At 51.1% G+C, this 15,709-nt stretch overlaps 1 protein-coding gene across 1 annotated transcript; it reads left to right on the forward strand.

Moving 5' to 3' along the window:
- The first annotated feature begins 58 nt into the window (after positions 1-58).
- Positions 59-15,236, forward strand: Actr5 (actin related protein 5). Its single transcript, XM_052184161.1, has 9 exons — positions 59-683; positions 1,908-2,137; positions 3,582-3,751; positions 7,413-7,630; positions 8,265-8,447; positions 11,432-11,551; positions 12,125-12,264; positions 12,893-13,025; positions 14,652-15,236. The coding sequence occupies exons 1-9, from the start codon at positions 309-311 to the stop codon at positions 14,901-14,903; spliced, it is 1,821 nt and encodes a 606-aa protein (XP_052040121.1). The 5' UTR covers positions 59-308; the 3' UTR covers positions 14,904-15,236.
- The last annotated feature ends 473 nt before the right edge of the window (positions 15,237-15,709 follow it).

The following is a 15,709-nucleotide window of genomic DNA, read 5'->3' on the forward strand; positions in this document are numbered from 1 at the left end:
AAGCCCGCCCCCCCCCCCCCGCGCGTTCAGAGCTGGGGGCGGGGCACCGAGCCAGCCATTAGCGCGAGGAGGCGTGGTCACACGGAGGCTGTTGAGGACTAACTAGAGCTATCATTGGACTTGAGGCGGGATCAGCGGGGAATAGAAACCCTCGGAAGGTTCTGGAGCACCAGAAGCGATCCAGGTGCAGAAACCAGCGAGTCCTCCCGTAAGGAGGAAGCTTCCGGACGCTTCGGGACCTTGAGAATCTGACGCGGCCCGGGCTTCGTGACGCACTCGGCGTCAGGGCGGGGCCGGCGCTAGCCAAGATGGAGGCCAACGTGTTCCGGTTCCGAGATGCCCGCTCTGCTCCGGATCCGGTGCTGGAAGCCGGGCCGGTGTCCTTCGGTTCGCAGCCGGTACCTCTGGTGCTGGACAACGGGTCGTTCCAGGCTCGGGCCGGGTGGGCGTGCCCCGGGCCGGACCCCGGGCCAGAGCCGCGCCTGCAGTTCCGCGCCGTGTGCGCGCGCGGCCGTGGCGGGGCGCGCGGCGGGCCGGGGCCGCAGGTGGGCAACGCGCTGGGAAGCCTGGAGCCGCTGCGCTGGATGCTGCGCTCGCCCTTCGACCGCAACGTGCCGGTCAACCTGGAACTGCAGGAGCTGCTGCTGGACTACAGCTTCCAGCACCTTGGCGTCTCCTCGCAGGTGAGGGTCTGCTGGGCGGGGCGTACCGGGTTTCCGCCGTCGGGGCAGGCTGTCAAGTACTAAAAAACGAGTGTGTTCTTGTGCTACGAGCTAAGGGTACACCACGATGTCTTTACCTTCCAGAGGCTGGGCTGTCATAGACGCAAGGGACCAGTTCCAATTATCCAAGTGAGATGGGTTTTACAAGCACCAGTCCGAACCTGGAAGTATTTTGAAGATAAAACCAACATGGTTTATCAGTTAACAGTTTAGCCAAAGCTTGACTTAATAAGTTTGAAATGAGCCGGGTGTGGTTTCACCGCCCTTTAATCCAGGCACTCGGTTGGCAGAAGCAGGCAGATGTTTGTGAGTTCAAGGCCAGGCTGGTGGTCTATGGAGTGAGTTCCAGAACAGCCAGGGCTACATAGAGAAACCTTTAAAAACCAAACCAAACCAAACCAACCAACCAACCAACCAACCAACCAAAAAAACCAGACAGACATACAAAAAGCTTAAATTGACCGTTGCATTTTGCCTTTCTAAAATAACCTCCAGTAGAGATGAAATGTATTCCTTTTTTTTTTTTTTTTTTTTTTTTTTGAGACAGGTTTTCTCTGTGTAGCCCTGGCTGGCCTGGAACTCACTCTGTAGACCAGGCTGGCCTCGAACTCAGAAATCTGCCTGCCTCTGCCTCCCAAGTGCTGGGATTAAAGGCGTGCACCACCACCACCGCCCGGTGAAATGTATTCTTAAAATGGCTTGTGGGCACCTTTTTAAAGACTTATTCATTTATTTTGTATAAGTACACTGTAGCTGTCTTCAGACACACCAGAAGAGGGCATCAGATTTCATTACAGATGGTTGTGAGCCACCATGTGGTTGCTGGGAATTGAACTCAGGACCTCTGGAAGAGCTGTCAGTGCCGTAACCGCTGAGCCATCTCTCCATCCCCTCGTGAGCACCTTTTTAAAGATATGTGTGAGAGTGTTTGTGTACAAGCGTGTAGGTGCCTTACGCTCTCCATCTTCTGTGTCTGGAGTCAGAGATGAGGTGCTGGGAAGCAGATGTGGAGTCTAATGTGTTCTCCCTAGTGCTCGTGTCTGGTCCTGAGTGTGCCCCTCTCCACCCCCTTATATTTTTAATTATAGATCAAAAGTAACTTCATCCCTGCAGTTAGGATTTGGGGTTATGTTTGCATTTCACGAATGCTTCCATTTGTTTATCTGTGCTTGTCCTTCAAAGTAGGGCTGCGTGGATCATCCCATAGTTCTGACAGAGGCCGTGTGTAACCCGCTCTACTCCCGCCAAATGATGTCGGAGCTCCTTTTCGAATGCTACAGGATCCCAAAGGTTGCCTATGGGATAGACAGCCTCTTCAGTCTCTACCACAACACGCCCAAGCACGCCCTTTCCAGTGGCCTCGTCATCTCCTCTGGCTACCAGTGCACACACATCCTACCCGTCTTGGAAGGGAGGTGAGCTGCTCTGTGGTGTCTGAGACGCATCCTTTCAGGACTTCCTGGAAACATGGATGGTGCCTGTTGGAAAGTCTGGGAAGTGCTGGGTGGTGAACTGATTAGGCTGGGCTCAGACCTACATCAGCGCTGTGACTTCACAAGTCACTCTACCTGCCCTTTGTCACCTCCTGGAGAGACTGCAAGTTAGTCTCATGTCTGATTGACAGTTATAAAATGTTAGAATTCTGATTTATGGGGGAATAGTTAACACGGTACCTGCCCATAGTAGACATTCAGTAAACATGGTTTGAGTGAGTTATTTATTTATATTTATTTCTCTCTCTCAAAAAAAAAATCTTTATATGTGTGTGCATGCCCGTGTGTCTGTGTCTGTCTGTCTGGACTTGAGAGTGCTTGGCAGGAATCTGGAAGTCAGGACAGTATAAGGGTGTTGGTTGTCAGTTTCCATCCTGTGGGTCTCAGGGATTGAACTCAAAGTCTTCAGCCTTGACAGCAAGTGCCTTTACTCCTGGGTCATCTCCCTTTCTCTTAATTGAATCATTTAATTTACACCATCTGGTATTAAAGAATTTTTGCCAAAAAAAAAGTTTGCACTGCAAACTCTTAATTCATATTGTCTATACCTTTTATTTTTGGTTCTATTACCTAACACATACTAGGCAATTATGCAACTGTTTAGAAGAATAAAAGGCAGGCATAGTTTTAGTCTGTTCCTGTCTCAGAGTTTAGCTTGTTTGATTTTCTTGTGCCCTTAAAGGTTTCACACATAGCCTGAAGGACTGTGTGCCACAGGCAGTGAGCCCTGGTTCTAGAGCAGGATGCATGTTTGGGTTTGCAGCCTTGCTGAGATGAGACTCTAGTCCCTTTGCCTTTGAGCATGTATGTGTTTGTTCGTCTAATTGTAGAGAGAAGCAGTTCTCAGGAAGCCTGTGACATGGAACTCTTAAGGCCCAGAGCAAATAGCTCTTGGGACCATTTATTATTATTATTATTATTTCTAGGCTACTTGATCCCAGGAGCCCCCAGAAGTACCCACTTGTCGCATGACACCTAGACATCCTATTGGACTGTTTTTTTTTTTCTTTTGTTTTTTTGAATTGAGACGGTCTTTACATAGCCCTAGAACTCACTCTGTAGACCAGGCTCTACCTGTGCCTGCCTCTCAAGTGCTGAGATTGAAGGCATGTGCCACTACTGGCCTAAACCTCTTTTGTTTGGTAGAAGTTAAAGGGCCACATGTCGGGGTGTGCAGGTGGAATTCTGGCCTTGGGTAAGAGGTTGCGCCAAGGGGATCTTCCTGATGAAGGGTTTTAGGCATCCTCACCCTCCCCTAGTCCGCCCTTTGTCTGAATTAAATTCTTCTGCTTTCCCCAAGACGATCTACATTTTGTCTTTTATGCTGCGTAGAGTCTCAGTGTTGTTCTTTACTACTTTGGTATAGACTGGACGCCAAAAATTGCAAACGCATCAATCTCGGAGGAAGTCAGGCGGCAGGCTACCTGCAGCGGCTTCTCCAGCTGAAGTATCCGGGGCACCTAACAGCCATCACGCTCAGTCGCATGGAGGAGATTCTGCAGGAGCATAGCTACATTGCTGAGGACTACGGGGCAGGTGATGCAGAGGAACTTGCTCCACCCTGCAGGCCTCTTCACCCTGTCACACTGTGACTCTTGCTTGCCCAGCACCCCCTCCCCTTTGCTATGCACTGGGTGAGATTATTAAGTAAACAACTTGTCATAAGTAGGTTCCCCTCACACAGCATAGCTCTTACAATTTGCCTCCATGGAGTACAGTGTTTTGGGACAGCCAGGGCCACACAAAGAAACCCTGTCTCAAAAAGCCAAAAATTGAAATTGCTTTATGTCACATCACAGTGATGTCAGAGTACCTCCCAGTCTTCCACATATCTTGAACTTTTATTTTTGAGTCAGAGTCTCCTTATATAGCTTCAGGCTGGCCATTGTCTCAGTGTGGCCTCAGATCCTCCATCTTCCTGCCTTAGCCTCTAAGTATCTCAAACTTCTGGTTTGTATGTTTGGTCAGTTTGGTTTGTTTTTTTCTGAGACAGGTTTCTTTGTATATCTCTGACTGTCCTGGAACTCAACTCTGTAGACCAGGCTAGTCTCAAACTCAGAAAGATTCACCTACTTCTGCCTCCCAAGTGCTGAGATTAAAGGCGTGCATCCCCACTGCCCAGAGTAGAGGTAGGAGGGTTTGCAAGGTTATCTCTGTGTCACAGGGAGTTCAAAGCCTGCAAAGACTTGTGAGAGCCTGTTTCAAAGAACCACACCCAGCGGGTGGAAGGACGGCTCAGGGCACTTACTGCTTTTACAGAGGTCCTGGGTTCTGTTTGGAGCACCAACTGCTGTCCCTGATTGCAGTTTCAGGGGATCTGCTGCCCTCTTGTGGTTTCAGTGGGCATCAGGCACGTACACGGTGCCCTTACACACAGGACGTACACAGAAAATGTAAATAAGTAATGTTTAAAAAGAAAAAAAATCAGAGGTATACATAAAACCCAACAAAAACAAAAAAGCAAAAAACAAATAAAGCCTAATCCTAATTGTGATAAAAAAAAAAACCCATAGGACACAGTTTTGGTTTTTTTTTTGTTTTGTTTTGTTTTGTTTTAAGATTTATTTATTTAATGTACGTGAGTACATTGTAATGTAACTATCTTTAGACACCCCAGAAGAGGGCATCAGATCTCATTTCAGATGGCTGTGAGCCACCATGTAGTTGCTGGGAATTGAATTCAGGACTGGAAGAGCAGTCAGTGCTCTTAACTGCTGAGCCATCTCTCCAGCCCAGGACATAAAATTTACTGCCTTTTTTCATCAGTCTGTATCTGTCTGTTTCTGCCTGTCTGTCTGTCTTTCTTGTCTTTTAAACAGTCTCCCTGTGTAGGCTCAGTCTAACATCAAATGTCTGACTCCTGCTTCAGCTTCCCAACTGAAGGGTTCATCTTAACCATATTCAGGGAATTGAGTGGTATTTACAAGCTGTGTGTTCAGAACATTTTTGTTAAGCACTTGTGGTTTATGGGGTACAAAGAAGCTGGGGAGATAGACATGGAAAGAAGATTTGTGCAGGGCAGTGGTGGCGCACGCCTGTAATCCCAGCACTTGGGAGGCAGAGGCAGGCGGATTTCTGAGTTGGAGGCCAGCCTGGTCTACAGAGTGAGTTCCAGGACAGCCAGGGCTATACAGAGAAACCCCTGTCTCGAAAAAACCAAATCCAAAAAGCAAAAAACAAACAAACAAAAAAAGAAGATTTATGGGTGTGGGTTCCCTTTTCTTGATATACTTTGATATTTGCTTTTTTTGCTTTTGTTTATGTAATCCTAGCTCACAAACATATGTAATCCCAAATCCAGGGGGAGCTGATGCCCTCTTGTGGTTTTTATGAGCATTACATGCGCGTGGTACCAGTACAAATGCAGGCAAAACACTCCTGCATAGAATAAGTAAACAAACCAACCAGCATGTAATTCTGTGAATTTCCCTTTTCAGTGCTGCTGCTGTGTCTGCATTCCATGGGTTTTGATACATTTTTGTTGTTACTGAATTTACAAATATTTTCTAGTTTCTTCAAGTCTGCTTCTTTGATTGTTTACAAATATGTTGTGAAACGCCTTCGTGTGATTTATCTTTGGTTCAGTTCCATTATAGTGAAAGACTTTGTTCGATGTCTGCTCAACTTGTTTATTGTATGGCGGGCATGTAGCCATCTTTGACCGAAGTTCCTTACACACCTGAGGAGCATGCGCTGTGCCCTCGTGGCTCTGGTATTCTGGTGGCCTTTGGTGTCTGGTGGTGACAGTGGCCAACAATTGATCACCTGCCTTCTACTAGTTGTGCTGATAATTGGGAGGAGTGTGTTGCTGTCGCTAGGAGTGGCGGTGGGCCCCCCATCCTCTCGGTTCTGTTACTGAGAACAAGACATTGGCAGGGCAAGCACCCCTGTTTCTGAGCTGTGTTCCCAGCCCAGATCTGTCAGGTGTGCTGTCAGTATCCGGCTTTGTCTTGTTAGTATTTGACATGGTCATAGCTTTCTGTCAGCTGACCTTTTGTCATTCTGTAGTGTATTTCATTTTATTTATTTTTATTTTTATTTTTATTTTAGACACACCTTGAATCCTAGCACTGGGGAAGCAGAGACAGGCCGATCTCTGAGTGTGAGGCCAGACTGGTCTGTTAGTAAGTTCCATAGTGAGATCTGTCTCAAAATAGCATAACAGCAGGCCACTGGCTTTCTCTGGAATGCAGTTTACATTGCCATATTTTCCCATTTATTTATTAAGCAACAGGGTCTCATGTGGCTCATGCTAGCGTCAAAATTCCCTTGAGTATATGAGGGGCAACCTTGAGCTCTCAATCCCCCTGCCTCCACTTCTCACGTGCTAAGATGCAGGGCAGGAGCCGCCACCCCCTGCTTGCGTTCCTTTACCTCTCTGATCTACTCTGTGTCATCAATGTGAGCTTGTGGTCGAGGAGTTATAGTAGATATTCATTACTCTTTGATTCCATTGGGGGCGGCAGCAGGGCCTGTGCCCCTCCCTCAGCAGCATCTTGTGTGCCCTGGGACCATTTGCAGTTAGTGTGTTTGTGTTTGATTTTATTACACTATTTTATTTTTTGTCCTTTTTTCTCTGCTTTTTAGGTTATTGGATTTGTATTTTATTTTATTTTTGAGGCAGGCTTTCACTGTGTGCTCTAGCTGGCCCGGAGCTCACTCTGTAGTCCACACTTCCCTTGACCTGGGAGAGCCTTGGACCAGTCCTAGGTTAAAGGTAAACATCGCCATGCTCGGCTGGGCTTCCTTTGCCTTCCTCCCGCTCTGCGCTGGATTACTTAGGTGGTTACTAGAGTGTACAGGAATGCATGGCTTTTCTTCATCTGTGTAGACTCAGTGTTTACCAGGGTAGCAGTGTTAGCACTTGTTTGTACTGCTTTGTCCAAGTGTCTCCCGTATTAAACCTGTGACCACAGGGAGCCCCATCAGACAGTGATGTTACAAGTTTTAGTTCAAGTTATCAAACATGTTTTCAGGAACTCCTGAGGCGATCAGCCCGTGTGTGTAGCAACCTTTCCCTTGCCCTGGCAGTTCCAGCTTTCCTGTGTGGTTTCTGTCTGGAGACCCTCAGGGCAGCTCTGTGTATGCCCGGATGTGCTCAGAGGTTCTGAGTGTGTCTGCTCACAGCTGACGCCGAATCTCCACTTCACTGCTCAAGGCTTTTACCCTCTAACGGCTCCAAACTGTTTGTCTGAAGAATTGCAGAAGTGGCAGTGCCCTGATTACTATGAGAACAACGTCCACAAGATGCAACTCCCGTTCTCCAGCAAGCTCCTGGGCAGCACGCTGACGGCTGAGGAGAAGCAGGAGCGGCGGCAGCAGCAGCTGCGCCGGCTGCAAGAGCTCAACGCCCGGCGGCGGGAGGAGAAGCTGCAGCTGGACCAGGAGCGCCTGGAGCGGCTGTTGTATGTGCAGGCAGGTGCTGTCTGAGGCTGGGCCCTGGCGCTGCTCTGCGAGGCGCTTCCAGGATGTTCTCTCCCTGTCTGGTTCCCTTGGCCGTAAATGTGCACTGGCTGTCAAGTCACCTTGAATTAGGGAGTCCAGAGACCAGAGTCATGCAGATGATTAACATGCACAGCAGCAGGTGTCTGAAGAGAGCCGTGGACCCAGGCTCCGTTTATTGATTTATTTTCTTGTTTTTGAGTCTTTCCATGTAAGTGCGGCTTGTACAGTTCATAGGGTGGGCCTCTCAGTGTCACAAAGTGACACACGTAATGTCTCTGCTGCCAGATTGAGGAGCCGCCTTGCCGTCATCTCCCCTCAGTGACTCCGTTCCCACTCAAGGTGGCAGCATCTTTGATGTCTGTCATCATAGATTAGTTTTGCCTAATTAGATGGTTCTGAAACCGGTTTGTGATGCTAGTGAGGCCAGACAGTTGGAGAGGAAAGCAGGAGGAGTCCGGTGGGCCTGGAGGGGCAGTTCGTTCTGCTGGGGGCTGACTAGGCCTCCCCCCCTGCACTTCTGTGGGCTGTCTTGCTACCTTCCCCTTGCTGATGACCACACTCCCCGTCGTTGAGTGTAGCTTGTTTGTGACTGCTCTGGTTTTAGGAGCTCCTAGAGGATGGACAGATGGACCAGTTTCACAAAGCTCTGATGGAGCTGAACATGGACTCCCCAGAAGAACTGCAGTCCTACATACAGAAGCTCACCATGGCTGTGGAGCAGGCCAAACAGAAAATCCTGCAGGCCGAAGCCAACCTGGAGGTGGATGTGGTGGACAGCAAGCCGGAGGTGACCGGGCCCGGGGAGGGAAACCTCTTGGGTCCTTAGGCTTGGTGACAAGCCATCTGCCCAGCCTTCAACTTCCTCTTTTTGAGATGGGGTTTCATATAAGGTCTACGCTGGCCTTGAGCCTCTCATGCAGCCATGATGACCTTGAACTTCTGATCCTCCTGCTTCTGCTCCCCAGTGTTGGGATTCTAAGCATGTGCTGCCTCCATGTCTGGTTAGTGGGGTGCTGGGAGTCGAACCCTGGGCTGCCTCATAAATGCTAGATAAGAACTCTGCCATTCAAACTGCCTCTCCAGCCATTGCATCAGCTTGCTTTAAACTCTTCAGCACTGGTATTTTTAGAACGACATAGTGGAAAAGTCAGGGTTTGTGCCATTTGATGCCGGGTATAGGGTAGTGTGTCTCCAGATGTCCCAGCTGTGTTGAGTCAGTGTGGAGCTGCTTTTACACACAGGCTCCCGACTGGAGCTGCACCGAAGCTCAGCTCTCAGCCCTGCATTCCTGCCTCGCTGACTGCTCTAGAGCGGACTTTTAAACCTTTTCTGCTGATGACCCCATTGCCCTAGAGAAAGGTGTACATAATCCCAGGTGTGGAGATGCGGTTCCGCCATCTACTAAATGAAAGCAATATTGCATGCTGGTGAGAGGGTGTGTTTATCTTTATATAGGAATTAAATCCCGGGTAAGTGTCGATACTGTGGGACGCAGAGGGATCTTCAGCAGTTGTACAGTGGTCAATGTTGAGAACTCTCTTTGCATAAGCATGGGGCTAAGTGCCATCTGTCACCATGTATATGCCTGGGCATTTATAGCCTCTGAATCCTACAGTCTAGGAAAGAAGGGGCCTCTGCTCCGTCACTGTCACCAGGCACCAGGACCAGTTCCCTCGGAACCACTGGGCGTTCTCATGTGCTTTTCCAGGCTTCCTGCTGTGTTCTGATCCGAGCTGGCCTTCTGGGGCTTAACAGCTACGTTGTCTGTTGTGCATTCAACCATTAACAGCTCCCCCCCCCCCCCCACACACACACACAGGGTTTCTCTCTGTAGCCCTGGCTGTCCTGGAACTCACTCTGTAGACTAGGCTGGCCTCAAACTCTGAAATCCTCCTGCCTCTGCCTCCAAAGTGCTGAGATTAAAGGCTTGCGCCACCACAGCCTGGCATTAATGTGTCCTTAAGATGTGAATGTACCGCAGGCAGGGTCAGATGTAGGCGGGGCTTGGCATCCAGAGGAAAAGCCGGCAGCTGAAGATGGGATCCGGGCAGTTAAGTTGGGGAGCTGCTTTTCTTTGTTGCTTCTCCTGAATTATGTGCAGGTTCCTGTCAGAGAGCTTCCGTCAGCATCTCTCTGTTTGATCAGGGGGCTTCTGCACACACAGCAGGTCTTTGTGGACTGGGGAAGGCTTACGTGCATTTCAAAGCTTGTGAGGGGCTTTGGCCCCTCAAGCATGAACACTGAGTTTGCTTTTTGGATTTGGTTTTTTTTCTAAACAGGGTTTCTCTGTGTAGCCCTGGCTGTCCTGGAACTCACTGTGTAGACCAGGCTGGCCTTGAACTCAGAAATCCACCTGCCTCTGCCTCCCAGAGTACTGGGATTAAAGGCGTGCACCACCACTGCCTGGCTGAACACTGAGTTTGGATCCCCAGTACTGGGGCGAAAACGGCATGGTGGAGTGTGCCTGCTTTCCTCGCCCAGGGACGCAATGACAGAAGGATCCTTGAGGCTCTCTGGCCAGACAGTCTAGCTGAGCCGTAACGTCAGGTTGAGGGAGAGACCATCAGAGTTAGGTGGAGGGACCAGAGAGATGGATGGTTCAGCTCGTGAGAGCATGCCCTGCTCTTTCAGAGGGCCTGAGTTCAGTGTTCACTGTCCGCACTGGGTGGCTCATAGCCTCCCATATCTCCAACTCTAGGAACCTGATCGCTCTGGCCTCGTTGGGTACATGGCCACACAAGCACACAACCCCACACAGACGTAGACACACACTGTATATGTGTCTAAGATAGAAACAGTAGAGGAAGACACAGGCCACATGTGTGGTGTGTGTGTGTGTGTGTGTGTGTGTGTGTGTGTGTTGCTCTCTGTTTAGCAAATCAGATGCAGTAATCTGTTATCAAATCTTGAGCAGCTGTTGTGCTGTTGGAGCCTGACTGCTGTGGTGGAGTGAGCTACAGTTCTCAGTCCTGATGAACACAGCCATGGCACCCCTAACCTGTTATTGCCACAGTGTAACTCAGTTAGGATGAAGTGAGTAGTGTGGGCCCTGCAGGTCCCTGTGGGGCGGAGCCCCGCTGTGGACTGCAGGCTCAATAGATGATGCAGCTAGCCGTGAGTTTGAACCAGCATTCCCTACTAGCGTGGTCCCCGAAGTATTCCCATGAGAATGGTATAAGGACTAGATGTAACAGTTTGGTAGTGTTCTCCCCTTCCCCCTTCCTTTCTCTCTCCCTCTTTGTCTCTCCCCCCTCCCCCGTCTCCAGCTCTCCTTCCACTCTCTCTCTTTTCCCTTTTCTTGAGACAGGGTCTCACTCTGCCGCCCTGACTGGCTTCAAACTTCCTTCCTTCTGCCTCTGCCTCCCGAGTGCTAGGATTGAAGGAGGGTGCCACCATACCTGACCATTTTGCTGTAGGTGTGTGTGTGTGTGTGTGTGTACATGCTGTAGCTCACAAATATGACAGTCAGGACAATTTTGACGGTTAATTCTTTTCTTTCCCCGTGTAGGTTTCAGGAATTGAACTCAGTTGTCAGTTTTGTGGCAAGCCCTCTTACCCTCTGAGCCATCTTGCTGGTCCTATGCTAGTCTTTTGTTAACTCTGGTTGTCCCCACCCCGTCCCATGTGAATTGCTTTGAAGACTGTTTAGTTTCTGCACAGGTGTTTGGAACATCGGGTGAGATGGGACCCCGATTCCAGGGTCAGATAAGAGCTGAGATTTGCTGGTGATCAGATCCCCTGGGGTTGCTTACCTGGCTGTTCTGTCCTCAGACCCCTGACCTGGAGCCGCTGGAGCCTACCCTGGAGGACGTGGAGAACATCAACGATTTCGAGCCCTTGTTCTCAGAGGAAACGCCCGAAGTGGAGAAGCCGCAGGTCACCACAGTCCAGGTTTGCATAAGTGACTGGCCCAGTCTGCTCCTCTGGGAGCATTGGAAAGTCTTGCTGTTGTGCCCTCAGCGTCAGTCAGAGGCTTTTCCCCTGGTGGATGGTTGAGGGGCTGGCAGCACCCCTAATGTGAGCGCTGCCAGTGACTGAGGTCTCCAGACTGGCACGAGGACTCTCAGTTTTTTCTTTTACGCTTTAGCCAGTATCACCTTTCTTACTGGGGTCTGTGCCTCTGTCATGGTGGTAGCAGCTAGATAAACTCACTGTACCTGAGCTTTGGGAGATGGTGCTAAGCCAGGGTGAGCAGAGACAGGGTCTGTCCCTCTGGGCCACTTGACTACTGTACTTCAGAGTCCCTCCTGCAACTTGGGGCTCAGGCAGGACACAGTATATAGGGCTCTGTCACTCTGAGCTTGAGCAGAGGTAGAAGGTGTGGTCTTGGGGGTGGAGCTTAGGATGGATGGTTCCGGCCTGAACGGGGAAGCTGGGCTGGAGGAGGGGATGTGGTTTGAGGAGACTGTCAGCGTGTTAATGGTCATCATAGTCTAAACCATCTCTTAACCCTTGGGTCTGAAGCCCGCATTTAACTTGGCAGCGTACCATCAGCTGTTTGTTGGGACGGAGAGGATCCGTGCACCAGAGATTATTTTCCAGCCATCTCTCATAGGAGAAGAGCAGGCGGGCATCGCCGAGACCATCCGTTATGTCCTGGATAGGTGAGCGGAGCGGTGACACCACCCCATCCTCACAGGGCCTCTCCCTGGCTTCTACGTGGGAAAGATGACTGGTAGTCAAAGGGAGATCTGAAAGCTCTCCCCATTGCCGGCCCCCATTGCCAGCCCCCCCATGCCGGCCCCCCCATTGCTGGCCCCCCATTGCCGGCCCATGCGGGTAGTCTGCGCCGACCTGGGCCCGTAGGCAGAACCTTCATGAGCCTTCCGACTTAGCCTGTGAGTCCCGGTCAGGAAGTGACCTGGCCTTTGTGTGAAACTTGCTAGAAACCAGTGAGCATCTTCTCTGTGCTCATTGAGACGCGGACTCCCTGTGTACTCGGCGGCCCTGAGCTTGAAGCTTCCAGAGTAGCTGGGATCCTAAGTGTAGACACCGTGCCCAGCGAGACCAGTGACTTTTATTTAATCTTGTTTTTAACTGTGGGGGAAGTTCGCACACATGGCCTGCAGTACGGAGCTGGGAATGACAAGTAGAAATACTGCTTTAGTTTCTTTTAATTTGTCCCGGAGACACTGACAGTTGACCCTGTACAGGAGCTTGCCTGCTTGCCTGCTTTTCCAGGTCTTTCTCAGTGTGTTCCTCAGCCAGGTTGGTGCATCCTTTCTCTCCTAGGTACCCAAAGGCCGTTCAGGATCTCCTGGTCCAGAACGTCTTCCTCACTGGTGGGAACGTGATGTACCCCGGCATGAAGGCCCGGGTGGAGAAGGAGCTGCTGGAGATGAGGCCCTTCCAGTCTTCCTTCCAGGTACTGACCGCCTCCCTCCCACCCACCGGTGCCTTTCCCCGGCACTGCTGCCACAGTCAAAGTCAGTGAGTGGACCCTGCAGTCCGTCGGCCACCGCAGAGGTCTGTGGCTGGCCTTGTCTTTAAGCCACATTGAGCTTAGGTGGGATGGGAACCACACGGATGGATCCCTCTGCTTGTCTATTAGCTGCCAGCATTGCGCATGTTCTGAAACCCTCCTCAGCACAGGGGTTCCCACGCCTGCCGGCCATGAAGCAACAAGACTTCCCGGGAAGTGGAAGTGCGCGGTCTCTGACTGTTTACTTATCTCTGGACAGGGTCTTGTTTTTCTGACTAACCAGGAAAATGCTTTGATGGTTCCTCTCTGCATAACTGTTACTTTAAGTCCTGTGGGACCTTGAAGGAGTTGGAGCCATGAGTCAAGTGATTAATTTACATTTTAGGGAAGGAGGTATGGTCAGCGTGAACTAATGAGTGAATCCAAGTCAGCCTAAGTTGTCAGAGATTTTTCACTAGATTAGGAATAATGGACAGGCTTGAAGTGGAGGAAAACGCCTGTCTCAGGATGTGGTATGCACGCAGGGAAAAGGTAAGAGGCCATTAGGAACTCAGGACTGGCCCTGGGAGAGCGGGGAGCACCACCGAGCCAGCCCTAACCGCAGCCTGTAAGGGCACTTGGGAGCGGGAGGACATCTCGGTGGAGTTGAGGGAGGCAGCTAGGAGAGGAGGGACTGCAGTGTTGGCGCCGAGGAGTGGCATTGCAGGGTGAGCCTGAGCCTGACTGAGCCTGGCAGGGCGGTGAGGAGGAAACCGTTGGGTAAAAGGCTCTTGGGATGGTTCCGCTCTCCAGTTTGGTGATCCCAGAAGTCGCCTGCAACGCTGGGAGAGCCTGGGAGAGCCTGGTTGTAGGAGCACTGCTGCTTCCTGCCTCAGTTTGGTGGGATGGCGGTGAGTATCATGGAGCATTGGCTCTTGTCCAGTTATTTAACACTTACTTCTAGGGCTGGGCTGCGGCTCAGTGCAGAGCGCCTGTCTGGGCGCCTGAGGCTCGGAGCTCAGTCTCTAGTGTGATACAAACTGGATGGATCGTATTGTTTTTTCTTTTGCTGATTTTTCTGTCTTTGTTATTTTTGTGGACCCTAGAGCCACTGACATACTGTGCAGGCATGTTACCCAGTCAGCCATGTCCCAGACAATTTAAATGAGCTAAAGTGAGAATAGGAAACATAGCAGGGCCTGGAGAGGCGGCTCAGTGGTTAGAGCACTTTCTGCTCTTGCAGAGGACCTGGGTTTGGTTCCCAGCACCTGCATGGCAGCTCACAACTGTCTGTAGGTCAGGTTCGTGGAGATCCACTGCCTCTTCTGGCCTCCATGGGCACTACACAGACACCCATGCAGGCACACGTGCACACGCAAGCCTGTGCAACTGTGTGCTCTGAGGGGCTGTGCATGCTGGCCTAGCTTAGAGGGGACAGAGGCTGCTCTCACAGTGGTGGCATCACCTGGGCCTTTGTGTGTGCTTCTGAGGATGTATAGATGCTTATGGCTGGGGCTGCAGAGCCTCCCTGACTGGGCCTGGGGCCCTGGCAGGAGATCCTTTCTTAGAGTCCATCTCTTTTTGTTCCAGGTCCAGCTTGCCTCGAACCCTGTGCTGGACGCATGGTACGGAGCCCGTGACTGGGCCCTGGATCACCTAGAGGACAGTGGAGCCTGGGTCACCAGAAAGGACTATGAAGAGAAGGGGGGCGAGTACCTCAAGGAGCACTGTGCCTCCAACACGTATGTCCCCATCCGGCTGCCTAAGCAGGCCTCGCGCGCCTCAGAGACCCAGACTTCCGGGAGAGGCTCCGGGGCCAGTGGAGCTGGTGATCAGGCGTAGCAGAGGACTCCAAGATGTCCTTGTGCCTCACCCTGCCTCACCCAGAGGCAGAATTTGGGACAAGGACAGTGGGCTGACCAGCCTTGTTTGGCTACTGACTGGATTTCTCCTGGGAGCCCAGCAGAGGACAGCGGGTGATCTACCTCAGTGAAGGACACAGTGGCCTCTGGCCCGAGAACTGCGCACAGGCTGGCTCTGCTCTCCTCAGCAGTGAGGGAAACAGGTGGAGGCGGAGTGGGCAGCGCTTCTCTTTGCACCGGAAAGCCTTTGTTCCTGGTTGGTGTTTGGTTTTTGGTTGTTTTGTGGCTTTGTTTTTAAAGCTCTAAAATTATCTATGAAGTGTTTATTCTTCCGTGTGTGTCACTGACCTGTGACTGCCCAGTGTGCTCCAAGCTGCTGTTGAAGCTGGGAAGTGGCCATCCGGAGTCCCTGGAGTGGGAAGACCCACCCCATCCCGACCCCATTCTCTGCCCGGTGCCTGTCCTGAAGGGAAGGTGCATTTGTGCCCAGCCTTTTAACTGTTGCTCTGCTGGCAACGCTCCCACACTATGAGGCCTTGCCAGAGACTTTTCCCTTCTGTTTTGTGAGTTGTCAGTCAGTGACCTGCCCTTTTCAGGCCGCTCTGCAGAACCGATGGCGGGGAGCCTATTCCAGGGACTTCTCTTTTGGCTGTGTTCCCCCGCCCCCCCCCCCCCCAACACACACACCTTTGCAGTGTGGCCTTGACCAGGTAGGTGTCCTCTTCCCCTTGTGTTGCTTCAGGACAAGGGTCTGTCTCACAGTGCAGCTCAGGCTGACTTCAGACT

This window comes from Apodemus sylvaticus, chromosome 5 (genome assembly GCF_947179515.1).
Source record: "Apodemus sylvaticus chromosome 5, mApoSyl1.1, whole genome shotgun sequence".
NCBI lineage: Eukaryota > Metazoa > Chordata > Mammalia > Rodentia > Muridae > Apodemus > Apodemus sylvaticus.